This window comes from Protopterus annectens, chromosome 9.part0 (genome assembly GCF_019279795.1).
Source record: "Protopterus annectens isolate FY-2018-M chromosome 9.part0, PAN1.0, whole genome shotgun sequence".
NCBI classification, from domain to species: Eukaryota; Metazoa; Chordata; order Ceratodontiformes; family Protopteridae; genus Protopterus; species Protopterus annectens.
This window is the reverse complement of record NC_056743.1, coordinates 477,489,586-477,517,433: the sequence shown is the minus strand read 5'-3', so window position 1 is coordinate 477,517,433 and position 27,848 is coordinate 477,489,586. Positions and strand designations below refer to the sequence as shown.

Genomic DNA, 27,848 nt, shown 5'->3' with positions numbered 1-27,848 from the left:
CCCATCCGAGCTGGGAGGCGTCCGTGGTCACTGTGGCTTGGGCTGTGGATGGAAGAAATGGATGTCCCTCTGCAATCTCCAGAGACTGGACCCACTAGAGAAGTGACGCCCTGCAGGCTTTGCTGATTTGAATTGGGTATTCCATAGGGAGATCTAGCCAAGACCACTGTACGGCTAGAGTCCATTGTAGACCACACATGTGAAGACGCGCACAGGGAAGGATAGAAATTGCTGCAGCCATAGAGCCCAGGGCTCTGAGAACGTCCGCTGCCTTCGGTAATCTGGGGTCAAGAATCATTGATACATGAGCCCTTAGACGCTGGACCCTGTCTGGTGTTAGAAAGACTTTCAGTTGAAGTGTGTCCAGCCATGCCCCGATAAAGTCCAAGATCTGTACTGGATTCAAGAGGGACTTGGGAACACTGACCGTAATCCCTAACAGGTCTGCAAGATGAAGGAAGGAGTCTGTGGCTTGGCAAAGACGACGCTTGGTGGAAGCAGCGAGGAGCCAATCATCTAGGTAAGGGAATACCTGAATCCCCTGAAGCCTCAGGTGAGCCGCTACGACTGCCATTACCATGGTAAACACCCTGGGGGCTGTGGTGATACTGAAGGGTAGGGCTCAGAACTGAAAATGACTGGCTCCCAGCCAGAAGTGAAGGAATCTCCTGGAGCTTCTGTGAATTTTGATAAGGTAGTAAGTGACCTGGAGGTCTATCAAGCACATCCAGTCACATTCTCGAAGATGAGGTATAATGGACTGTAGGGTGACCATCCGGAATTTTTGTTCGGCGACAGCCAGGTTTAAGGTTGACAGGTCTAGAATGGGTCCGAGGTCCCCCGTCTTTTTTGGCACTAAAAAGAACCTGGAGTAAACGCCTGACCCGGACTGATAGGGGGACTGGTTTGATGGTTCATTTTTGAAGCAGCTTGGAAACCTCCAGCTATGCAGTCTCCCTTTGAGCGGGTGGAACATCTTGGAGGCGATTTGATTGGCTAGGAGGGGTAAAAAACGGGATGGTGTAACCTCTGGATATTATTTGAAGCACCCAACGATCTGCAGATATGGACTCCCATGCCGTTGGGTGCAATGATAATCTTCCCCCGACTGCCTCTAGAGTAGGACAGTCGGGCAACCCCTCAGGGCTGCTGCACGGGCCTGTCCGAGAAGGGCTCCCTAGACCCAATGTTCCTCAGACTCCTTCTGCCTCTGGGACGGCATCTGTCATGTTGCCCTCTGCCTCTAGGGGATGAGTTGTCCTGACAGTCCCGGGAAAACTGCAATTTCCAGAACCACATCTTCTTTTGCCCTCTCAGATTCCTGGAAAAGGATCTTTGAGGACTGGAGAAGTGGATTCCGATGGCAAACAAAGTCTTCCCATCTTTTTCACTCTGGACAAGGGTGTCATGTATGGTCTTCCCAAAAAGAGAACAATCATCGAAGGGAGCATTCGTAAAAGACGCCTTGAAGGGGTCCGCAAACTGAAAGTCTGAGCCAAGCCTGTTGCCTCATAGCTACGCAGATCCCAGCCGCCATAACTGCTCCTTCCGTAGCATGAGAAAGGAGGAGCATGGACGTGTTTGATACTGATTTCAAAGTTGACATTTTCGCAGAGAAAAAACGCTTGTCCTCCAGCAACAAAGACTCTGGGGGTGACTCAACTAATTCCATGACTAGGTCTTGCTGCAGTCGTAGAACATGTGCCAAGTAGTTCAGCGCTTGGATGGAAAATGTCTCTGAAGAATACACTCACTTCCCAAATCGATCCACCGTCCTGGACTCCTTATCTGGAGGGTGGACCGAGCAACTTTCTTGAGTCAGTTCCCTCTTGGGTGGCTGCTGCAACCACCAAGGCGTCCACAGGGGATTCCTTATACCATGCCTGCCTGTCCGAGGGTGGAGACAGAATTTTATCCAGGTGCTTAGGTATCGGCTCTATGGTGTCAGGCTCCTTCCATACCCGCATGGTGATGAGATCCACTAAGAAGGGATCCGCCGGTGGGGACACCCAGGACATAGATGGGCCTGTGTCAAAAGCCTCCAGGAAAACTGATTCATCCGTAGAAGGTTTTGTGTCTGATCAACCTCCCCTCTGGTGGAGGATTTCCATGATGTCTCCAAAGGAGACATCCTCGGGAGGTGACCTGGGGGAACCTTCTTTATCTCAATCAGTGTCTTCTGTAAGGGATTCAGGAGAGTCCAGGTGCCTCCTTTTGCATGCATGCTTACGATGAACCTCTTCAGTGGGACTCTCTGAAGAGGGCTCATGAGCCATGGGGGGGTTCCTCCAGGGGAACCGCCTGAGGCTCCTCTAGCACGGGCTGTCCCTGAGACAAGCTGAAGGGAGTCTTAACCGAATCTGAGGGAGTCTGTGTGAAATCCAAGTTAATAGGCTGGGGTCTCGATCCTTGGGAGAGAACTCTCTCCAGCACGTCGAACGCCGATGGAGAGTGCACCTCCTTAGAACCTAACAAGGAGGAAGCTCTCCCTGGGTCCGCCATGAGGATCAGGGCCGAGGCTAGGGTAGCCAGAGCTCTGAAGGAATGGCTTGGATCCAACAATGTCGGAGCCTAAGACACATCCATCCCCTCAGGGCTGACTCCCCATCCTCAGCCCCGAGAGCTGCTCAGATCTGAGCTGGTGGGATCCAAGGAACTCAAGGAAATCGCCGGAGTCATGGTTGGAGGAATCATCGGTGCTGAATCCACAGCTCTGAAGATCCTCGGCTCCATAAATCCCGAAACCGCAGGCGGGCGAGGGAAGAACTCCCAATCTGGAGACCGTTTACAGGGCCTATCCCCTTTCTTCGCTCTGTCTCTCCCTCTGTCTGCATCCTTATGTTTCTTGTCTCTCCCTTTGGCATCCCGTTCAGCAGGTCTAGCGGGAGGGTGAGTCCCAGCCTGAGGGGGTGGATGGGCGGGAGTTGTAGAAGCCGAGGCTGAGGCTGAAGTATCCAAAGTGGAAGCTGAAAGCAGCCTTTTGCCACCAGTTTGGCCTTCCTATCTTTTAGGGCCCTCGGGTTAAACCCTGCACAAACACTGCATTGGGCGGATAAATGAGCTATGCCCAGGCAAACAATACACAGAGTGTGACCATCTGCTGGTGAAAGCTTATGGCCACACACTGTGCATTTTTTAAAAGTCGGTTTTGGCTGTTCAGACATTTCACCACAATAGCAGCCACACCTAGCAAACCCCAACACACTACTGACCATGCACACGCTAGAGGGAAGGGAAGGGCCTACACAACAACTACCTCAGAAAACTATAAACCATAACTTTTTTTTTTGTAACAACCGACAAACAATCATTAAGGGGAGGAAAAGGGAGCTAACTGAGAAACTCTCTCAACACAAAAAAAAAACAAAAAACAAAAAGCACTTACAATAACCCTAAGGCTCAGAGCTACGGAGATCACGATGCTGATGCACAAAACGGCAAACGAGATCTGAGGGAAGGTAGGAGATGGTGGTGTGTTATGAATAAGGGGGAGGAGCTTGGAGCAGATGCTTGTAAAGTTGCCGGCTCGGATCCGATATAGATCCGAATTCCCACAGGTTGCAGATAAAATGAAGTTAACTACTTCAGATTGTCGAGTTAAGCACTTATTTTCATAGGTGGGTGCATAGGTGTCAGGTCACCAGTTCTGAAAGGCTGGCAGACCTTTTCGTGAGGGAACAAGCCCTTAGCACTTTGCCTAAGGAAACGAGAATCTGGTTGGTGGACAGGAAGTTTAACTCTGCAGATGAGCTGGGGAAAAAAAGAGAATCTCTACTTAGCAAGCAGAGCATCAATGCACAAGAAGGAGATACCCAGTGCTGTACATAGATATAGAAGGGAACCCATGGTGGGCAGCCTAAACCACCCCAAACAGAGTCCACCAGTAACAGCGGAATCTACTAGTTCAGGTACATGACCAGGATCAAGAGTTAAATATTTTAAATGTAACCAATGGGGCTATGTATCATACAGATGTCCATGGAGGCAAGGTGGGGAACAAAAGACGGGGAAGCCAGCAAGTGGGAATAACAGTATGCCAGTAGTAAGTTGTCTAGAGATAACAGGGGTACCAAACTATCACCAGAGTCTATATCCTATCTTAGTGGCTGGAAAACAGGCCACTGCTAAGAGAGATACAGCCGGTGACATAACCACTGTGAAGCCTGCAATGGTTAAAGAGTAGTAGTACTTGTCTGGGGAGTCCATTCCAGTCACAGCTTTAGGAAGGAACCCATTCCAAATGCCTTTGGCCAGTGTTCACCTTGATCGGCAGGGTGGAAAAGGAAGTAAGCAACTAAGTACATTTGAGGATATCCCTGCAGATGTCTTGATAGGGAATGATTTTGATAATGCAGTACCTTGTGTCCATGCAGCTGCATGCAGTCAGGCTTGGAGATTGGCATGTGGGTCTGGCAGCCTGAGGGAGACAAACCCCACACCTGAAGCCAGGGCTGGTGAGGTGGCTATTTCAGGGAGGCAGCTACCCTGTAGTAGTGAGCCTGAAAATGAGCCACAGCTGCTGATAAGTACTGATGTTCCCTTAGACAGAGTGACTGCAAGGGCAGAGGTGAGTGGTAGTACCCAGGCTGACAGTGTGGCACCACAGTCAGAGGATACTAGGCTACTTGTGGAAAAGGTGCTGGAAAGGGTCACAAAGACAGAAATGAGACAGGCTCAGCTCTCAGACCCTATACTAAGTGGCTTGAGGTAGGTAACTAGGGAGGCACCTGATTCTCAAGGAAAAGGGGAGTCTGTACACTGGAACAAAGGGTTACTGTATAGAAAGCAGACCCCTGAGGGAGGGCTAGTGGGTGCGGTAATACAGCAGTTGGTACTGCCTACTGCCTGGCACTTCTAGCCATAGGCCATAACATTCCTTTTGCATGTCATACAGGCATAAAGCATACCAACAGATGAATTATGCAGAACTTTTACTGGGATGGAATTGCAAGGGATGTAACAGGGTACTGCAGGCCCTGTGAGCAGTGCCAAAAAGTAGGTAAGGCAGGAGACAAGGTCAAGGCTTCTTTGATGCCTTTGCCTGTGACTGTGGAGCTGTATCAGATGGTAGCTATGGATATTGTGGGCCTCTGAGTATCCCAAGATCCACATGGAGGAAGTATATCCTGGCGTAGTAGATTATGCTACTACATACCCTGAGGTGGTGGCTCTGTCTTCCATCGAGGCAGAGAAGGTGGCAAATGTTTTGTTAGAGATTTTCTGCAGGGTAGGTTTCCCGACAGAAATACTGACACAGATGCCAATTTCATCTCAGACCTGCTCGCTTCTCTGTGGGAGCGCTGCGAAGTGAAGCACCTAAAGACCACACCCTACCACCCCCATACTAATGGTCTTGTGGAGAGGTTAAATTCTACAATAAAGACCATGCTACAGGCACTTGCAGACCAGTTTAAGCAAGAGTGAGACAAATATTTGCCCCATCTGCTGTTTGTATACAGAGAGATACCCCAGGAATCCACAGATTTTTCACCCTTTGAGTTGTACATGCATAATGTGAGGGGGGCTTTAGATCTGATTTATGATGAGTGGGAGAGGGAGTGCGAATCCCATAAGAAATCTATTGTGGCATATGTCCTAAGCCTCAAGAGAAGGCTTAAGGAGCTAATGGGCTTGGCCCAGGAGTACCTGTCAGGAGCTATACAGCAGAAAAAGGTCTGGTATGACAGGAATGCTCGAGCCCGAGAGTATGCTGTGGGACAGCAGGTTATGGTTCTCATTCTTGTCAGACACAAGCAGCTGCAGGGACCCTTGAAAGTAGTAAGGAAGGTCAGTGATGTTAACTACTTGGTAGAACTGCTAGGTAGGAGGCAGGGGCACAAACTGTACCATGTTAACATGAAACTGCACCAAGACTGGGAGGCCCTTGTGCTGAATATTTGCAGTGGGTTGCAGGAGGAGTCTGAGGGGGATTTATGGCGACACAGAGCCAGCCAGCAAAATGCCAAGTTACTAAGGTGGAGCCTAGGGTTGCAGGCATATGGGATGACAGTGGAGCACTGCAGTGGGGTCAGCAATGCCAATGCAAATGGGTTCTCAAGAAATGGCAGAGGTTAATGTATTCCCAGACAGGTCCATGCCTCTCAAGCAACATTTCTCAAGGGTTACTTGAAAGACTGGCGTGTGTCTTCAAGAGGGGGGGATGTGATGATATGAGGTATTGCCAGCTATGCCAGGAGAAGTATGGCAGTGAATGTGTAACATATGCCAGCATAGCTAGCTGGAGTTTTGTAAAGAATTACATGTTATTTATACATTAAACTGATTTGTACAGGTGCTTTTGTTGAAAATGTATTTGTACAGTTGCTTGTGTTAAAAAATGTACCAACAGTGGCTCCTGCTGGACAAAAAAAGAAATAAACCTGTGTGTCAGACTGCATTGTAACTGCTGAAATTAATACTCTAACAGAAGATACTAGAAGATAAGATGTTAATCTCAGCCTTGGCTAACTTTTAGAAAAATATCCTGAAATTAAGTTACCTGGTTTAGGCCATAATAACTGTATCCTACTGTTCTGATTGCAGCCAGGGACAAAATGTCTCTGAAAACAAGGACTAGGAATCCTGCTGTAATTGTCCTTAACTAATTGCTACCCTGGAAGGGTGGAAGTGCTGAAATGGTTTTATGGCTTCTAGATGCTATAACACATCTTAGCAAAGCTCTAGGTATGTAAAGTAACATATTTGTGCTAAATTCTGGCAGCCTCTAGTAAAGAGGGGTAGTATGGGAACCAAAGTCAGATGGCCAGATGTATGTGATGCCATTCTGTAATCCAGGACTAAAATTATATTTTAATACCAGATGAGACAGACGTCTCAGGGTAGTCTGTTTTTGTAACCTGACACAAGAGATTACTCACCTACTTCACCTTGCCTTGCTCTATTAAGTAACCAGAATATAGTAATTCTTTAGATCAGTCAGGACAATATAGTGAGATTAGCTAAGTACCGTTTGTCTGTATGTGTGGGAGTCTATTCATCTGTGTTATTTTATTATTTCTTGTGACTGCAACTTTGGTGTTTTGTAAATAGATATTTAGTATTTTCACGTTCTTTTATTTATTATTAAATATATTTAAACTTCTCATTATGGCTGGACCTTTTAGAGAATATTCTAGCATTTGAGAGTAACTATTTATTTGGTGACACTGTGGACTCTCCTGGAAGCCTTACTGCAATGGTCAAACACTTTGTTTGTAACTTGTATTAGTATTAATTTCACTCAGTATAATTGGGTATCCTTGTAAGAGCCTTGGAGTAGCTGGCTTTGGAGTGTCTGGTAGCAGTACTACCTTAAAGTCTGGGCAGAGGGACATAGTAAATCAGTGCAATAGTTTCCCAGGGGTGTGTGTGTGTGTGTGTGTGTGTGTGTGTGAAAATAAGAAGTTATGTACCTACCATAACGTTCCATGTTAGTTGTCTTCTCTCGCCTTCATTCTTGCTTGATGGGTTCGGAGCCGATCCCTCGGCTTTAGCTCGAGAACTCCTTTTACCAGCTCGAGGCAGCCCCATATCCCATGATGCAAGGCAGGAAGTACCCAGATCTCGTTTGTTGACAAAAGGGCAATAACACCAAGCATAAACAATACTTCCCAAAGGAAGAAGAAACTTACAAATGGAAAAAGGACCAGGTCTGAATGGTCTTTAGTATTATAGTTTCTTATACAAGGTCTGTCCAGGCCAGGGGAAGGAGGGAGTCGAGAGAAGAAGAGCAGAGAAGACAACTAACATGAATGTTGTTGTCAATCAGCACCTCTATCCTGGGTGGCTCAATGGAACAAACTCTTGAGGACGGTAGAGCCAAAACTGGCTCTGTCCCTGGAGGCCAAGTCCAATTTGTAATGGGAAACAAAGTGTGAGGGTGAGGAAAGCCGCTGCACAAATAGTGTCTAAAGGCAGTCTAGCTTGAAAAGCTGTAGAAGTAGCTAAACTCCTAGTTGAATGTGCTTTAGGTTTTGAGCACAGCTGTTTTCCCCTGATCGTATAAATTTCAGTGATGACAAGAAAGCCATCTGGACAAAGTCACTTTAGAAACAGGAAGGCCTTTTATATAGGAAACAAAAAGTTGATCAGATTTTCTAAATTTTTGTTCTGTCCAAATAATATCTAAGCTGTTCAGCTCTATCTGAATAGTTAGGAAAAATACAGGAGATCAATAGATTGATTCAGATTGTTTTAGTCGCGACCTTAGGTAAAAAGGATGGATTAGTTCTCAAAGATACTCTGTCTTTGTGAAAAATCAAATAGGGGTTCAGACACCCTCCTGGCAGATGAACAAGAAACAGCTGGCATGTCAGCACTAAATTTAAATCCCACTGAGGAGGAGGATTCCTGATTGGAGGCTTTAGTAGGAAAATTCCTTTCAAAAGGCCCTGCAGAGCCTATGGGACATAATATTATGATCTGCTATCCCGACATGAAAATTAGAAATAGCAGCCAACTGAACTCTGACTGTGGAAGAAGAGGAGCCTGCATGGAAAATCTCTGCTAAGAAGTCCAGAACTGCCTGAACAGGGCAGTAAAGGATCAATATTTTGGGCCTTAGCCCAATAAGAGAAACGTTTCCATTTGCTTGTGTAAATCCTCCTGGTAGAGGATTTTAGTTATGATATCTCTAACTGGGTTAGAGATCAAAGGAAGCCTGGCTAAGGAAGGAAGTGGAGCAACCATGCTGTGAGGTTGAGAGAATCAGTAGATCTGGCACTGGGTCCAGATGCCACGGCTGCACCAAAAGGTGATGATGGAGGAATGGGAACCAAACTTGTCGAGGCCAGTAAGGGGCAATGAGAATCAATTTGGCTCTCAAGGATCACCTGAGGGATCAGAGGTCCCTGGGGCCAATCCTGGATGGCCTGATAGAGGGAAGAGGCTGAAGAAGTCTGGACATTTGCTGTTTATTCCAGAAAAATCTCTTCCGCTATGGATTGCTTGAGAGACCACGAGAATAGCTCTGCTCAATCTGTCCGCTATAATGTTGGTTTTCCCAGGGCTACCAGAAACCGATGTTTGTTGATATACCAAACTACAGACATGTTGTCTGTGTGGCACTGCTCTCATCTCCAGGACATTTATGTGCAGATGGTACTCGAGAACGTTGCCACGCCCCATGAACCATCCTGCCCTGATAATGACCCCCACCCGATCAGGGAGGCATCCGTGGTGACAGTGGCTATCGGCACCTGCCTTGGTGAACCTGAGACGATGTGATCCACCAAGCAAGATGTTCTTTGCATGTTTGTGTCACCAGAATCTGGTGTGGGAGTTGCTGTGTATGACCACTGTGTGAACAGCATCCACTGAAGGAGCGCGATGTAGATCGAGCCAGGGGGAGAAGACTGATGGGCGCAGCCATAAGACCTAACACCTTTAGAACCATTCTGGCCTGTACCTTCTTGCTGGCCAGAATGATCCTGACATGAGTCTGAATGTCTGAAACTCTTTGTTCTGTAAGGGTAGCTGACATCAACAGTGTTTAAGTTCTATGAAGGTAATAGACTGGCAGGGCGATAAGGATGATTTTTCGTAGTTGACTGAGATGCCCAAATGAGAACAAAGGTCTATTGTGTAATCCCTGGCTTGTATAAGCTGATGCCTGGTTGTGGCTGACAGGAGCCAGTCCAGGTGAGCCGTGACCACTGCCATGCATTTGGTGAACACTCTGGGGCTGTAGTGAGACCAAAGGGCAGGGCTCTGAACTGGAAATGACTGGACCCCAGCGCGGAGAAATCTCCTGAGCGCCTGTGAATTTTGATGTGATACATCCTGAAGATCTATTGAGCACATCCAGTTGTCCTTCTGTAAGAAGGGTAGAATTGACTGAAGAGTGACCATTCGAATCTTGTCTTCCTGACAGACTTGTTGAGTCTGCTGAGATCCAATATTGGTCTCCAGTCTCCCGTCTTTTGGGGACCAAAAGAACCTCTCTGAATGGTCTATAACTGGCTGAATGGCTCTTTTTTTTGATCTCTAACTCTGCAATGTCTGGTACATCTGGAAGGGAACTTGAGGGGGACTGATATGATCGACTGTACCCATCTGTCTTGAGTGAGGGAATGCCAGGCTTCTGGGTACAGTGATAATCTTCCCGACTGCCTCCAAGGAGGGACAGCCAACACCTCAGGGATGCTGAAAAGGCTTCTCAGGAGACTCCCTGTTGCCCTGATTCTTGGACCCCTCTGCCTCTAGAGTCTGTTGTTGTTACCCCTCTGCCTCTTGACTCCTTGAGATTTCTTCCCACCCTTCTGTCCTTTGGGATAAGGCCTAGAAGGGGTGGAAAACGGACTCCAACAGCAGAAAGAGTCTTGCTCACACCTGGTCAAGGTTTCCTTCACCTGAGGGCCAAACAAAGCTGACCCATCAAAGGGAGAATTTGATCCAGGCTTGGCGTCTAAGAGCCACACCTGTGCCTGCAGCTCTACTCGCTCCATCAGCAGCATAAGATATTAGCCGCATGGAGGAGTTAGCAATGGAATTGAGGGTTCCAATCTTTTCTTGGGCCCCTGCAGCTGTAGGATCCTGAACTACTTCTCCCAGCTCCTTCAGGATATCTCTCTGGAGTCTGGTGAAGTGACAAAGATAGCAAAGGTCGCTGAGGAAAAATCGCTTTGCCATTACCTATCCATGGTCCTAGAGTCCTTGTTAGGAGGATGGACAGGCACGGAAGGATCTGCAACCTGGTGGCCGCAGCCACCACCATGGCATCAGCGGGGACACCCTTGGTAAGGAATTGTTTGTCACTAGGGGCAGTTATAAATTTAGAAGGCCTCCTAGGGACTGGCTCTACAGAGTCAGGAGCTGTCCACGCCTTCGAGCTATAACCTGCATAAGGGAGACACCCAGGAGGTGGAGGGCCGAGATCCAGCCTCTAGGTATACTGACTCATCCTCAGAGGGATTGTTGGTGGGCCAGTTTCCCTCTGTTTCAGAAGTTCTAGGATGTCTGAGAAGGAGACATCCTCAGAGGGGATCTAGGGATCCCTCTGACTCATCAAAGTCAGTATCCGGTGACAGACTCAGGGAGTCTACATGCTTCAGGAGGATCTCCCGAAACATCAGGAGAATCCTCGGAAGAGGAAATTCCCAATGGGGAAACCTGAGGCGGAGGATCTCTGGGTCCTGTAGCAAGAGAAGTGGCAGAGATGTCAACAGGTACAATAGAGGGAGGAGCTACGGGAAGAGACTGCTGACTGATACCAGTGGCCAGTACACTCTTCATCACTCCCAGGCAGGTCCGAGACCCAAGAGCTAGGAACTCCGGGGCCACCGAAAGGAAGTCTCCGAGGCAGATGTCGGAGCCGAGGAGGCTCCAAGGGGTTCGACAAGGGTCCGATGCCACTCACCGGAGGAGACCATGGAAGCCCGACCACCGAATCCCTCTAAGGAAGAGGAGATAAGAGTAGGGGCTGAAGGAACAGAAGGGGTATCCGTCCTCCAGCCGTAGCAGTAACCATGCCCGAAGACTCCAACTCCAAGCTCTGAGGTAGAGTTGAAGGAGGAACTGTAACGGGTGTGGACCAACAGTCGTCTGCTGAGACGGACTGTGTAGCATTTGGGCCAGTACCTGTGACTTGAGCAATCTACTGACCACTCTCTCTAGGTCATGGTCTGACAACCTGGATGACCTTGAAGATCCGATGGCTCCGTTCGATAGAAGAGGCGGGCGGGCCGAAAGTATCGGCTCCAAGGAAGGGACCTCTTCCTGGGCTGATCCTGTCGGCACCGATTGAGAGGCGCAGAACGCTTCATGCTCCAGCCCAGCCGGAGCATACAGCCCACAAAGTAGTGGTAATGGAGCGATCGATCGGCCACCATGCCTGTGTGCCCACGGGGTGTCGGAGCCGATCGAGCCGACACCGATGCGTAAGCACGTGGGGTGTCGAGCCGGTCGGAACCGACACCACAGTGGTCAAGCAGATGGGCACCGATAGCCATCGCCCGAAAGCTTAGTGGATCCAGAATCGGCTCCAGCCGCCGATCTCGACTCTATACGGGTCGGAGCCGAGGCCACAGGCTTAGAAACAGAAGCCTGGGTCTTGGCAGATTTAGTTGATTTTGTGGGGCCCTGAGAATCAACTTATTCCTGCAGGACTCTCTGGCTGAAGGAGTGACAAATAGCACAGGAGTCCTGCAGGTGAAGAGGGCCTAAACAGTACAGGCAAGAAGTGTGACCGTCTGTCAGAGACATCTTCTGACAGCCCTGAAACCCTCTCTTTAGACATGGTGCCTAACAAAACACACACACACCAGTCAATTAATTAAACTAATACCAAAAGGTATTTAGTAAAAATACCAACACACACACCCTAACAGGGGGATGGGATGGGAAATTAACTGACTAAAAATTAAAAGAGACAGGGATTTCTGTCAGAAAAGTTAAATTAAAGTTAAACTTATCAAAACAAAAAGTTTTTAACTAAAAGGGGCTTAAATGTCACAAATGTGAATTACTTACCAGGAGCTGGTAAAGAGAAGACCTCCGCGCAAACAGCGAGATCTGGGTACTTCCTGCCTTGCATCATGGGATATGGGGCTGCCTCGAGCTGGTAAAAGGAGTTCTCGAGCTAAAGCAGAGGAGCCGAGGGATCGCCCGAGTGTGTGAACCCGGGGGGATCGGCTCCGAACCCATCAAGCAAGAATGAAGGCGAGATTGACAACTTAACATTCAAATTTCAAACAGTGTGTGTGTCGGCTACTTGGAGCAGGGACACAGAGCACTGGTTTCAGAGAGTGCTGGAAGACTTGGCTTGGACCCTCGGCTGAGGACTCAACTGTACAGCTGTGCCAATGGGGAGTCGTACTCGGGGCCTGGAGAGACAGAGGGCGAAACACAGCCCCCGGACTGAGTGTGTTCCCTGTGTCCTCTTAAAGGAAATTATGCTTGATGCAGAGAGCTGCATCTGAAAATAGTGTGTGTATCTATTTTTGTTCAAAATGAACATCCCTCATCGGTGTCAGTGGTGAGGATTAAGGCTCCTTGATTACTGGCCCGGAGGAGGGACGTTACAATATTTACATGTTCCTTCCTGTCCTTTTTTGACCTAAGACCTTGAACTCTGACTCTTTTGAACAAGCTCCTCCACAGGGTGCTGTCAAGGAATCTTTGAATACACTCTGAAGATGAAGAGGAGGAATATGAAAAATAACTTCTGCTTCCAAGTTTATCTGGTCCACCAGTGTAAAATTATAGCACTTTCTTCATAAAAGGCAAGAGAGGAACAGCAAAAGACTAAGGTTATCAGTGTCGTACCTATATGGACTTTAGGTAATAAAGAATTTTCATATGCAGTTTGACAAATTTAATCATTTAAATGATGGATGCATATAACCCACGGCTCTCATCTTGCAGATGTCAGAGAAGTTTATCAAGGATAGAAAATATTCTGTTAAGAATGTAGACTTGTCTACAAAAAGAAAGGCAATTATCCCAAAAGTTTTGAAATGGCAACCAAGGAAAACCAGTGAATGAGTAGGAAGAAGGCTGAACCTGCTGAAATTCTTAGTGAATCTCAGTTCTGAAACATACCGATAATGAACTCTAAAGTCCTGAAGAAGTTTACATCAAGAAATATCCTGAAATCAGCTAAGTAAGGGTAAATGTGGACATCATGGAGTCTGTAAAATGCTACAACAAGTACTGTATACTTTGTGACCACCCTTAGAGTAGTTTAAAGGCCAAAAGTGCAACCCAAAGATATAAAATCTTATGCATTTCCTGTGTAGAGACTGGAATGTGTAGCTAAGCACCCTTGAGGTTCAGGGTAGCTAAAAAAGCTTTTCATAAAATGAGAGGAAAGACAATAGATTACACATTGTGAATTTTGAAATGTTCAAAAAGGCACTGAGAAATGACAGATCAAGGATTGGTCTCGAAGCGCCATCGTTTATTGGAACTACAAAAAAACACTTTAGGTAGAAACCTTTTTTCTCTAAGTAAAAGCTCTGATAAGACTGGATGCACTAGATGCTGCTGGTTCTGAGGGACCTAAGGAAATGAATTTTGAAAATGAAGACATTTCCACTGAAGAAAAGTCCTTCTTAAATGTCTCAACACACAAGTGTATGTCATCTTTTTTCAAAGAGGAAGAGATAGAAAGTTTGGAGGACTGAAAGAGGAAAGGCTGAGGTGGTGGTACAGTCAAACTGAAAGGCTTGTTTTGGAATGAGCCTTTTTCTCCCTGAAATCTGATTTAGGCTTGTCCTGCCATTTCCTTTTGGATTTTTTTGAGACTTTTATGGTAGAAACAGCCTGGCTTGGAGTAATTTCTTTGAATTTCTGGAAGAAGGGAAAGAAAGATGTTAATAACCCTCAGATAATTTTACCTTCTTCTTTACAATTTTTATAAAATCTCTGCTAAGGGGGGCCAAAACGGAAATGTTTATCTGAAAGAACATCTAAATGCTTTGCCTCTCTTTGAAGACATTAAAACTGTCAAGTAAATCTATGGGAAAAAGAAGAGGATGGGTTTCCAATAGGCAACTTCATTTAGGAACTGGAGTCTTAGCCAGAAGTACCTTCTCACCAAAGAACCAGAGGCAGTAACCTTGGAAGAATATATGCCTCATCATATGCACAACAAATCGAATGGCATTCAACTTGAGGAGTAACAGATCGCATTCTGCACTGCTGTTTTAGAGTCATTGTGAGGAATAATTGGCATACGTTTGCTCAAGTTGTCAAAGAGATAAGTACCTTTTCATGTGTGTCTGATAATTAACAAAATGAAAGGCTAAAGTAGCTGAGATGCACACTTTTTTCTCCATACCTATCCATGGCTCTATTATCTCTGTCATTTGGGAGTGCACTGGAAGATGGGAAGATCTTAGGTTTGTCAAAACATTGTGGAATAAACTTGCAAGGATAGACATGGGATTTTTGTATAAATATCTGTGCAAGTCAGGGACTTCGTAATACCTGTCAGGCTTTTTAAATGCAGGTGGTTGTGGCTCAGGAGTTAAAGCTGCTGAAAGGGAAATGTCTTCTCAAGCTTCAACAACTGGAGGGACAGGAGAAGGACTGGGAACGTCTATGTATAAAAGAGACTGTAATATCTTCTTGAACAGCAGAGAACTGGATGACCGCTCAATTGAAATGTTACATCATTTTCTGCAAAGTTTCTCCAAAGTGGAGCTCCTAATGATGACAGTCAGAGGACATGGTGTCTTCAGTTTCAAATTCAAGGAGAATGAATCAGGGAAGAACAATCCGAGAGATCAAATTCTGGTTCAGAGGAGGATTCCTTTTCAGATTTAGCCCTTTTTCATTTATGGGGTAGACAGAGTGGAAGCAAAAAACTGAGGGGGATAAAGAGCCATCAGAACATTAAACAGCTTCTGAGAAAAATTCTGCCATTCTTGCAGAGGATGCCTAGAAACAAGTGTGTCAGGAAAAGGAAGATAATTAAATTTTTTATTCTTTTTAGGGTTTTCCTTAAGAAACTATACAAGAAAAAATTGTCCCCAGCCATATGTCTACCAAAGAACGATCTTCACCAACTGAAACAGTCCCATCTTTCCAAAATGACTAACCTGGGCTCCCCCTTCAAGGCCTTACTGGCCATTTAACTGATTGGATGGAATGTGCTTGTAGGCTTGCTCCATGAAACCTCTGGCAGGGTCATGACAGACCAAACCAGCCCAGAAGCTGGGCAGTCGATGGGCTTCTTAACCCTGCAGTGGGTATATTTGACTCTGATATGGAAAAAAAAAAGTTCAGGTATCAATGTCCTCCTCCTGATGCTTAGGTTTTATTTTTATTTTGAGCTGTCAAGGGACATCTGAGGCAGGAACTTCCAAACTCATAGTGGGTTATGCAACAGCCTGCCAGTATATACTGAGAGGAGTGAGAGACTGCTTCTTAGGGTTTTTAGGACAAAAGCCTTAGAAAATGAGCAGTCCCAGACATTATGCTCTGGCCCTAAAAAGAAAAGATATTATCTTTATATGGAATCTGCCTACCACAGTAGCATTTGTTTCTCTTTAATGACATTAAGAAAACTCCAAAATAAATATATGAAAAAAGAGGAAGGGTCCCAATGGGGTACTTCATTTTAACTTCCAGAGGCAAAACGGATTCTTGCAAACAGCTGAGAGACAGAGCTTAAGACAATGTTTTGATTCCTGGACAAGCAGCAAGAAAGTTCTGAGGATTTTGGTGCCAGTATGTCCCCGTTATATTAGCACATAGCCCTTGTGCATAGGTCTAAGGTCAGACAAATGGTACTTCAGTAAAAAGCACCCAAGTTTTCGAATACTGGCCGGATGTACAGTATCCTTGTCAGGATAATTCCCATCTACCAGCATTACTGCAACAGTAATCTAATTGTGAACATTATGGATTCTTTTGAATTACTGTATTCCACCTATATTGCAATTAAAATGGAATAATTTAATAAAAATGCTTGAAAACAATGGAAATTAATTTTATCTTGTATAAAAATGTTCTTAATCACCACAAGTGTTGGAAAGTGTCCTTTTCTATTTTGATCTTTTTTCAAGTACTGTAAATACTAGCATGCCTGCATAATATCCATAGACTGACATCAGTCCAACAAAAGTACATATGGCTTACGTCTTGCTGCTTTAAAGCAGTTTTCATTACAATGCTGACCCTCCAGCAAAGATTTTATAGTCAAATGAATCCATTGGCTGAATTAGATAACAAAAAGGAAGGCCAATCCTGATGAATTGCTCAAGCACTAGGCGCACCTCCAGTGCTAAGACCCTAGACCCTGCATGATCTCAGAGGATACCCATGCAGATATTAAAAAGCTGTTGCTAAGATGTTATCTTTTGGCAACACTGAAGTCTATAAGAAGACATTTGGTACCTTACAAAATTACCATATGAGCCAGTGTTTGGGAATCACATTTAAAACAGAACCTTCTTCAGGAAAAAAAACAGGATTTTCATTTTTCCAACCACCTATGATGATTCACCTTTTGGCTCATGACTTTATTCTTTTTCTATTTATTTCTCTAACTTTATTTTCCACCATTTAAGAAGTGTGAAAACAATAAAAAAGCAGTCAAACACAAACTTGTCGTTAAAATATCAGCACAACCTTACCATAATCACAAAAGTACAATTATTATGAAGTTTAACTTTACAGCTAAGAAGAAAAACAACTGTAGTAAATGAGTGAGGGATATCACACAGATTAATTCCAATGCTAATACAGGGCATGAAGAACTGAGGGCAGTGAGAAGAACTGAAGAAGGATACTACCAAATACTCGTTATATTTGAGTGCCTTGCACACCTATGTAGGTTCCATGGACAGTGGCACAGATCCAGCAAAGACCTTCAATTGGAATACAATACTGGTGATAAAACTCTGATTAGGATGAAGAAACACATGTAGACATAATCCGTATGTTAACATTTAGTGTTACAGTGACTCTCCACAAAAATATTGCAAATTAATTGAAAAACACAAAACTAATTACAATAAAAACTTCAGGACTGGTCTTCAGTGTGTAAGAGAATCTGGAAAGACCGGTGCAAATGAGATAAAAATAACAGAAGTATGTTCAGTAGCAAGAAAGCACACGATTTTATTATGGGACTGACAATGCCACCCAGTACTTAAACCTGACAATGTACACTGTATATCACTATCAACCCTCAAACTGTGGGTCTTGGTGGCTCTGACTTCGCTCCAATACTTGGAATCAGTGGCTGAACTAAATGATTGAATATAATGGCTTCTGTATATATTACATCAACAGTGCCAACTCGAAATATAGGTAGCATTTTCATAATCATTAACCATCCCATGAATAAATGCGGAGTAGAAATCAAGTACTCACTTAGACTTATTTAGGCTTGCCTCTGCAGCTGCAGCCTGTAGAAGCTGGGTAGATTTACTTGCTGGGACTCCAAACACAGCACTGTGCGTGACATCACTTAAGATCCTTCTATGTCCAGCACGCTGAGTTTTTGGGGAGGATGGAGGTGTGAGAGACCCAAGTTTCTGCATCTGTGAAGGCTGAGTCTGTGCAGGTGTCAGAGGTTGTCGTACTTGAGACTGCATCTGAAGAAAAAATAATGAAAACTATTTTGTGTATTAAATGGAAAATAAATGAGCAACACTATTTTTTGCTTCAAGACTTGACATTTGCTCGTCTCACAGATGTGAGAGAATAGCGTACTTGTTGCACATTTTCATTTCCTATTCAAAATACAATTTCAAATAATTTCAAGCTTTAAGCTTAAGAAAATTATAGGAATGCAAAGAATTTTAGCCAAAATAAATACAAGCAAAGTAGAAGTTACCCAAGTAATGATCACCCTTGAAAGCACAATGGAAAGATCAGAAAAACAGCCATCTAGAAAGGAGTGAACTACCTTTCAACCATGCAAGAAAGTTTAGTACAGCAAGCTACAAAGTCTTTCTCTGCAAGTAATGCAAACACGTAACAATGTTCTGCACGCATTTAAATGTTCTCGACAGTGTAAGAGAATAGGGAAAATGTGAACAAGGTTCAGAACTGTAGAGGGGAAAAGATGGGCCATTAAGCATCTTAACTATCTCAACTGCAAAAAGAAAATGACAACTTCAAAAGGAAGATTCACCAGACTGGTAGGATTGTACTGGCAGCATAAGTCAGCATTTCAAGCATTGGTCATTTGTACACAGAAGCTACTGATTTGTCATCCAAACAGGACTACAGCTAGCTTGGAATGCCACTCTAGGTCCAAATACCAACCTTGATATAATGCTATCAAACAGAATAACTGCCCGGGGTAAGGGACCTTAAAAGGGTAAGTAGCATAAAAATCTGCACTGCTGTTTCCCAAGTAGCCATATGGGAAATAATGTTCATAGAGAGCTTCTATGATTGTGTGGACCACACCTACTCTGCTACGCCCCAGTATTACAAATTAATGTAAAAATGTTTCAAGTAATGTTTAAAAAGTATGAAAACCACCCTGGACTTAAGAAAATAAACAACAAATACCACAGCTGTTGCAATATCACTAAGACAGCAATATCTGACCAGCAACACCACTGTTGTCTAAAACATTGGTCGAACATGTTACCAGTATTTGTGTCCACGTAAAGAGTTAAGAAACCCTGCAAATTCAAACTCCTGTAATTACTACTGTATGTGGACACATTAGGCCAGGTGCTGTTGATCAAAAGTCAAAAAGATGTTTTAATGAGCTTGACTGTTAAACTACATTCAGTTAACTTTATTAAGCCTTTTCAATTTTCCTACATTTACCAATATATAACAAAACAGTTTACTCAGCCATATATACAGGGCAGCTGAATAAGGTCAAATAAGGTCAAAATTTAGTTTGGTCAGCATCAGTTTAGTCAAAGCAATTTGGTCGACTAAGAAGAATGCCGAAATGTGTGTAAGACTGACAATCCCTGGTAGGGGAATATACCTTTTTCAATGAGGATTGTGCAGTCTCAGAGTTAGAATAAATAATTAGCAGGAGGTGTGGGGGGTGAAGGGGGACCTTGCCCCTCTGCAAAAAAACAATGCTTTTTTTGAAGTTTTGCATGCAGTGAGATTAATTCTCAGCATATGAGTAGTAGCGTGTCGACATACATAATGTCGAACAATTTGATTTGGCATCATGCATGTTGAACTTTTAGTATTCAACTAATTTAGCTGCATCCATATATATATATATATATATATATATATATATATATATATATATATGTGTGTGCGTGTGTATATATGTATACACACACACACATATATATATATATATGTATGTATGTATGCATATACACACACATATGCATACAGACACACACACACACACACACACACATATATATATATATATATATATATATATATATATATACTTAAGATAATGCTGTGCATTGAAGAGCATTTTGTTTTAGACTTTGCACTCCTTCTAACTTAAATATATGTGCATTAAGTGAATTAAAGAAAAGGTTGTGATGGCAACCCTGGCTTTGAGCTACCAGCAAAGAAAAAGACATGGGATGGCAAGATTACTTTTGTTACTGGATAAAGTAGTGAAGGTAATACAATCACAACTTGATGGAACTTGGATCTTCATTAGCTTTAAAGAGTTCTATTTTACTTCAAAGCAAATGAGCGTAGGACGCAAGTCACAGATGGCAAAAATTTGCCCTGCAAGATATCGTACCTGTATATGTAGACTTTTCTCCACTGTGTTGTTTACTATTAAGAGGTATATGCACACAGTTTTAGGAAACAGTCACTTACAAAGCAGTACGGCTCAACACACTTCATGATCCACTCTCCCCTTTTTAGGAAATAAAGAAAGCAGCATGCAAGGAAGCTATAGGTATAGAAAACTACCACCACCAATTTAGAGCACCCATTATTACAACGACAAAGTGCCACTGTCGTCTAACCAGTGAAAGCAGCTATTACCAACATAGTACTAAACATTTCTTTTACCACAAAGAAGCTGTCTCTACAAAAGAATTCATCTCAGCATGCTGGTTATTTCATAACTGCAATTAACTCTGGAATTATTATAAGCAAGCCTTATGCCCCCTGATGCCGATAAAGGAAGAGGACTAACATATCATAATTACTACTATGATTATATCTGTATGCACTGAGATACCAACTTCATCTTTAGAGTAGCTTATCTTATTCCTACTGCTGTATATGCCTTCTTCTGCTTACCGCCCGATCCTGCGTTGATGCTCCCTGGGTTTGCTGGTTGGGGGGTAATGGAACCTGCTGTATTTGCTGCCCTGCTGCAGATGCCTTCTGTTGCATGGCTGCCTGCTGTGTTAACAAATGCATCTGCTGCTGGTGCTGCACTGCAGATGCAAGCTGCTGTTGCTGCAGGTAATAGTGCTGCATCATCTGTTGCTGCATCATTTGCTGCTGAACTGCCTGCTGCATGGCTTGGTACTGTTACACAAACAAAAAACATGCAACAACACATGCAATTAAAAAAATAAAAAACGTTCAGAATTCTCAATGAGTACACTGAGAAAGACTGATAGGTGGTCATGAACCTTCACTAGCCAAACATCCTTTTTTTCTTGGTAAAAGTTGTGTTTTCCTGGTACTGTGCTTCTAAGCCTGAAGTACAATAAAGCCATATGATAATATTCATAACTGTACAGGTTTCTTAAGTGGGTGGTTAAACTTCTGCACAATGATAAGTTATCACACAAGAACCTTATTAAAAAAGGACTTAATATTAAGGTAATAAAATGGACAGTTTATAATTTAACCAAGTCTGTCAACTCTGAAGCAATACACTCCTGTATCATACTTGCATTCTATTGGTATAGCTAACTCCAACCTTCCTGATATCTGAGAGTTTATAGATGGTTCACAATATTTAAATTCAAGGCACAACTAACTACTACTACAAGTAAACTCTCAGTTAACCAGAACTCAAGCAACCAGAAAAAAAAATCGAAGAAATACAGTACAATTTTTGTGTGTTCCACTTTGTCGCACCTCCCCCCAGCAGAAACATACCTTACATTTTTAGAGTTTTAAAAAGGAAGATAGGGAATATATTCCCTCTCTCCCCAACCTACGAACAAGTCAAACCAAACAAACAGTATAGAGTACAGCATTAGTCAGGCCTATTTTTAATTGTAACTTTCAAGCAACCAGAAACTACAGTTATCCGGCATCTACCAATCCCCACGGGTGCATTAAAAGTTGTGTTTTCCTGGTACTGTGCTTCTATGCCTGAAGTACAATAAAGCCATCTGATAATATTCATAACTGTAAAAGTTTCTTAAGTGGGTGGTTAAACCTCTGCACAATGATAAGTTATCACACAAGAACCTTATTAAAAAAGGACTTAATATTAAGGTAATAACATGGACAGTTTATAATTTAACCAAGTCTGTCAACGCTGAAGCAATACACTCCTGTATCATACTTGCATTCTACTGGTATAGCTAACTCCAACCTTCCCGATATCTGAGAGTTTATAGATGGTTCACAATATTTAAATTCAAGACACAACTAACTACTACTACAAGTAAACTCTCAGTTAACCAGAACTCAAGCAACCAGAAAAAAAAAAAATCGAAGAAATACAGTACAATTTTTGTGTGTTCCACTTTGTCGCACCCCCCTCCAGCAGAAACATACCTTACATTTTTAGAGTTTTAAAAAGGAAGATGGGGAATATATTCCCTCTCTCCCCAACCTACGAACAAGTCAAACCAAACAAACAGTATAGAGTACGGCATTAGTCAGGCCTATTTTTAATAGTAACTTTCAAGCAACCAGAAACTACAGTTATCTGGCATCTACCAATCCACACGGGTGCCGGTTAACTGAGAGTTTACTGTAGATAGTTTACAACATCTCTGCTTCAGAAGTATAAAAAAAAAAAAAAAAAAAATCACAGGATCAACACAAACCACCAGCATGTACAAGTTGTATTTCTGATTCTCTACTTACCTTCCTGTGATGTACCTTCTTCCTTACAAACTTTTCAGGAACACAAAACTCATTTACTAGACTTTTAAAAGCCATGGTTGCATATTTGCAAGTGACATACTCTTCTTGCTAAAACATAACTTGCAAATAAAAAAATGGCAATCACAGGAACAGAATGCTAGACCAGATTATACCGATTTATCAAACTGTATTTTTATTTTTTTTAGCTTTACGTGCATATGGCCTGACAACCATCAGTTGCTTTCTTAGCCAACTAACCCATTTGTTCTTGTTACAGCAGGGCAAGAGCCAACAGACAGTAGTCAAAGGTTGCTCCACTTTTTCTCTCCTTTTTTCCCCTAGCCCTAATGCCATGCTACATGTGCAGTCACACACATACAGTTCATCTTACAATGGACATCTGCAAGAGGTGCTACTCACTTCTGCAAGTAATACAACCCTCAAGACCTCCCTGCTCACCTAAAAGCCAGCTCTCTGTTTTCCACTAGTGAGAGCACCACAGGCTATATGACCAGGAATGCACCCCTGCATATTTCCTCTCTAAGTCAGGCATGTGTGCACTTCCACTTGACTCTTCCCTTAGCTACAACAGGTGCCAGATCTTCGAAATAAATGCAGGTCACCTGGATCAGAGGAAGGGCTTTATTCCTCTAAGGTGATGGAGATGGCCAGCAAAACAACACTGTGAATGTAGCTGGCTTAAGCATCTCACAAACATGTAGATCTAACAGATGTTATATAACTCAGTCTACTCTTCTACCATTAAAAAAATTGTCATTCAAAAATGTTTTACTTATATCTGAAAAAAATACTACCAAAGCTGGGTTAATTCTTCAAAAAGATAATCTTAAATGTATACATCACTGGAAACATTATTTTTGAAATTAAACTAAAGTTATTTACTTACCATAACACTACATCCTTGTTGTCCTTCTCTATCTCAACAGATTGGTCATCCTCTCAAAGTGGTTCTGGCTGTGCTTGAGCTCCCTTCTCCCATAAGGCACTGCTGTTGCAGAAGTACCTTAGAATGAGTTTGCCCCAAGGACAGATGGACAGAAATATCCCAGGAAAGAACCAACCCCCAACTTACATAGGTGCAAACGACAGGCAGATAAACTGCCTGATGAAGGCTCCATGACTGATCAATTAAGATCCTCTGAAAAACAACCCAATAAAGCTAGCATGACAGTGCGGAAGAGGGAAGGAGGGTGGGATGTCAAGACAGGCAGAGAAGGGCAACAAGAATCTAGTGTTATGGTAATTCCATAACTTTCTTATCCTGCACTGTCCTCTATGTCTGTCTTGACAGATGAGTCAGAAATCTCCAGCTACCAGGTTTCGAGGGTGGTAGCATAGCAGTATTCCTCGAAGAGTCTGTACATCTCGAAATCAGACACAGGTTGAAGTGTTTGACAAAGGAATGTGTTCCTGATCAACTTGCTGCAGCAAAGACATCAGCCACAAAGAATGTCTGAAGAGGGCAGATGAAATTGATACAGATCAAGTAGCATATGTCTTTGGTTTGTGAGAAAGTGAAATCCCCTTCTTATTGTAAAAGTACAATCCTAGTTTGGTTTGGAAAAAGAATATAAACAAACAACTGTTAATCTATTCTGATATATTTTGCATGATGCAGATAAAAGTTACTCTGTCAATGGATATTTAAGCTGTGTGACGTATTCATACCCACTGAAATAATTAAGAAAAAAATACAAGCAAATATATAGCTTGGTTTAAGGCTGACTCTGTGGCTATCTTAGAGATGAAGCTGAGACTGGGTTTCAAAGAGACTCTCTCTTTGTAAAAAGATCAAATACAGGTGTTTGCAGGACAATGTCTGAATCTCAAAAAATAGTTTGGCTGAATTATTTACCAAAAACAACTTTTGTCATGACAGAAATTTCAACTTGTCTTTAGAACCAGACTCAAAGGGAAATAGTGTGACAGTTTGCAACATCAATGTAATATCCCTAAGGAGTACAGTTTTTGACTGGCAGTCGGAGTAGAAAAGTGTTGTTTAAAAAAGCTTTACATGCTTTCAAGGAAGCTATGAATGTGTAACTTTGAGGCCATACAAAAGTTGGAAATAGCTGCTAAGTGCACACTAATAGCAAAAAAAGAAGACTGAATGAACAGACATGCAAAGAAGTCCAAAATGGATATCAGACACGCAGAAAAGGGGTCAAGGCTGTCACCTAATGCCTTTCATTTACTCCCACAATTTTTTTGAGTGGATGGTTTCTGTAGAGCTGTTAGTACACGTACTGCTCTAGAAGGAAATGAAGGGTCTTTTGTCATCACTGGAAATGGAGAACCAATGCAGTTAATTTTGGGACTTGATGTTTGGGTGAGGCTTGCCAGAAGAGAGAAAAAAACAGACTTCAGATGGGGATCCTGCAACCGAGGTGGTTGCAGATGAGGTCATTGGTAGGGGAATCAAACCTGTTAGGGCTAGAAGGGAGCAATGAGAATAAGAAGAAGTTATGTACTCACCATAACATTCCATCTGAGTAGATAAACTTAATTTGTCAGCAACCTATGGGTATCGGATCCGACTTCAGATCCGAGCCGGCAGTTTTCAACAGCTTAGATCCGAGCTCCTAGATCCTCCCCCTACCCATAAACCCCCGCCAACCCTGACTGACCTCAGATCAAATTTGCCCCCAAAGAAGCAACTGCTAAAGATTGATCAATTTCAAAGACCATCTCTGAAGACAACAAATGTGAACAATCAAAGGTCAGGGGGAAGGAGGGGGGGACGGTTGCTGACAAATGAAGTTTATCTACCCAGTTGGAACGTTATGGTGAGTACATAACTTCTATCTGAAGTAGCTAACTTCATTTGTGCAGCAACCTATGGGACAGAGTCCCCAGCTACCTGAACCTTGGGCGGCCATCATAGAAGGATGTTCCGGAGCACTGCAGAGCCAAAGGATGCTCTCCCTCTGGAGAGAATATCCAACTTATAATGGTTGATAAAGGTATGAGATAAGGCCCAAGTGGCAGCCGAACAAATATCATCTAAGGATAACCCTGGATCTAAAGGCAGCAGAGGTAGACATAGATCGGGTAGAGTGGGCATGGACTCCCTGAGGTGCGGGCCTACCAGAACTTTCATAAGCCAAAAGAATACACTGAGAGTTCCATCGAGACAATTTACCCAAATTCATTTTGGCAAAGGAGATGAACAACTGGTCGGATTGCCTATGAAAAGATGTCCTGTGAATATAAAATCGAAGTTGTCTATGCACATCCAAAAGGTGTAGTTTGTATTCCCCTTTGTTCTGATAATTGGGAAAGAAAACTGGCAGGTTAATGGACTGATTGATATTTGACTCGGAAGCAACCTTAGGGAGAAAAGAGGGATTGGTCCTGAGGTAAACTCTATCCTTGTGGAAGGTTAGATACGGGGGTTTCACAAAAAGGGCTAGAATTTCAGAAACTCTTCTAGCCGAGGTGTTGGCGACGAGAAAGGCCGTCTTCCAAGACAAATACTTGAGATCCACTGAAGCTGCAGGCTCAAAGGGGGAAGCTGTCAAGTCCTGAAGCACTAACGTCAAATCCCACGGAGATACCACTTCTTTTACTGGAGGTCTGAGCAGGAAGGTGCCCTTCAGAAAGGTCTTGCACAGTTTTGAAGTGATCAAGGGACGCAGATCATGTCCGACATGGTAGTGAGAGATAGCTGCTAGTTGAACCTTGACGGTGGAACAGCTATCCCCCTGGTGAAACAGTCCTGATAAGAAGTCTAACACAGCAGGTAAGGGAGCTGTGAAGGGATCCAAGTTTTGATGTTCCGCCCAAATAGAGAAACGTTTCCATTTGCTACTGTAAATCTTCCTAGTAGAAGGCTTGTGGGCTGCTACTAGAATAGCTTTGACTGGGGAAGAGATGCCGAGAGTCCTAGCTACGAGTGGAACTGGAGCAGTCAAGCTGTGAGCTTGAGACTGACCAGGTTCGGGATTGGGAGACCCAGGGGGTGGGAAATCAGATCTGGGAGGGGATCTAGAATCCAAGGAGGATTCACCAGATGAGACCAAAGGTAAGGAAACCAGGTTTGAAGAGGCCAGAATGGGGCAATGAGGATAATCCTGCTCCCCAACTGACTGGCTTTCTGTAGAAACTTTAGCATCAGGGGGAGAGGTGGATAAGCATAAAGCAGACTGGGAGGCCAAGCATGCACCAGAGCGTCTCTCGGGGATTCCCCGACTTGGGGAATTAAAGCAAAATAGCTGTTGCATTTGGTGTTTGAAGGAGAGGCGAAAAGATCGCAACAGGGGCTGCCCCCACTTGGCAAAAATCTGATTCGCTACATGCGGATTGAGAGACCACTCGTAAGGGGAAAGGATGGTGCGACTGAGTTTGTCCGCCAGGATGTTGGACCGTCCCGGAATGTGCGTTGCAATGAGAAAACGGTTGGTGGAGATCGCCCATTCCCACACTCTCATGGCCTCTCGACAGAGTGGGTAAGACCTAGTTCCCCCCTGTTTGTTGATGTACCAGACAACCGACATGTTGTCCGTCTGGATCGCAATCGTCCCTACAGGAAGAAGGTCCTGAAGTGCTTGCAATGCTAACAGCACTGCCCTTATCTCTAGGACATTGATATGCAAAGAGGTCTCCGTGTTGTTCCACGTGCCTTGGACAGTCCTGCCCGAAGAGTGCCCCCCTCCCAACCGAGGTGAGAGGTGTCAGTGGTCACCGTGGCAAGGGGAGGGGCCATAGAGAAGGGGTGTCCCGTGTGGAGGTCTGGAGATTGCAGCCACCATACGAGAGCCCTCTTGCAAGCCCTGCTGAGGGGAATGGGATGACTCAGAGGGTAGTGACGAAAAGACCACTGGACTTGGAGGGTCCATTGCAAGACCCTCATGTTCAGACGTGCCACTGGCAATAAGTTGATTGCCACTGCAATTGAGCCTAGAGCCCTCAGGACCAATTCCGCAGGAGGAGCTGAAGATAGAAGGATGGCCCACACATGAAGCCTCAGGGTTCGAAGTCATTCTGGGGTTAAGAAGGCTACAAGATTGATTGTGTTTAACCTGGCCCTGATAAAATCTATGACCCGAGTCGGGGTGATAGAAGATTTGTCCATATTTATTGTGATCCCTAGCCAGGGAACAAGGCGAAGAAAATAGTTCCTGGCTGTGCAGAATAGATGCCTTGTCGAGGCGGTCAGGAGCCAGTCATCCAGGTACGGAAAAACCTGAATTCCCTGGAGCCTCAGGTGGGCCGCTATCACTGCTAACACATTGGTGAACACCCTGGGGGCTGAGGTGAGACCAAAGGGGAGAGCCCTGAATTGGTAATGACTGTTTCCTAGCCGGAAGCGGAGAAACCTCCTGGATCATCTGTTAATGAGAATGTGGCAAGTACGCATCCTTGAGGTCTATAGAGCACATCCAATCGTTCTCCCA

The 27,848-nt window shown here is 44.0% G+C and overlaps 1 protein-coding gene across 8 annotated transcripts in view; it reads right to left on the bottom strand.

Annotated features, from left to right (window-relative positions):
* AAK1 (AP2 associated kinase 1) overlaps window positions 1-27,848 on the bottom strand; it is a 1,655,011-nt gene that overhangs the window by 567,977 nt on the left and 1,059,186 nt on the right. For 7 of the 8 annotated variants that reach the window (XM_044083018.1, XM_044083021.1, XM_044083020.1 and 4 more), the window contains exons 12-13: window positions 20,671-20,904; window positions 17,824-18,047 (exon numbers count right to left, since the gene is read on the bottom strand). In XM_044083018.1, coding sequence (XP_043938953.1) covers window positions 17,824-18,047; window positions 20,671-20,904 — 458 coding nt within the window. The remainder of the gene's footprint in view (window positions 1-17,823; window positions 18,048-20,670; window positions 20,905-27,848) is intronic. The other variant, XM_044083023.1, reaches the window with a different exon arrangement.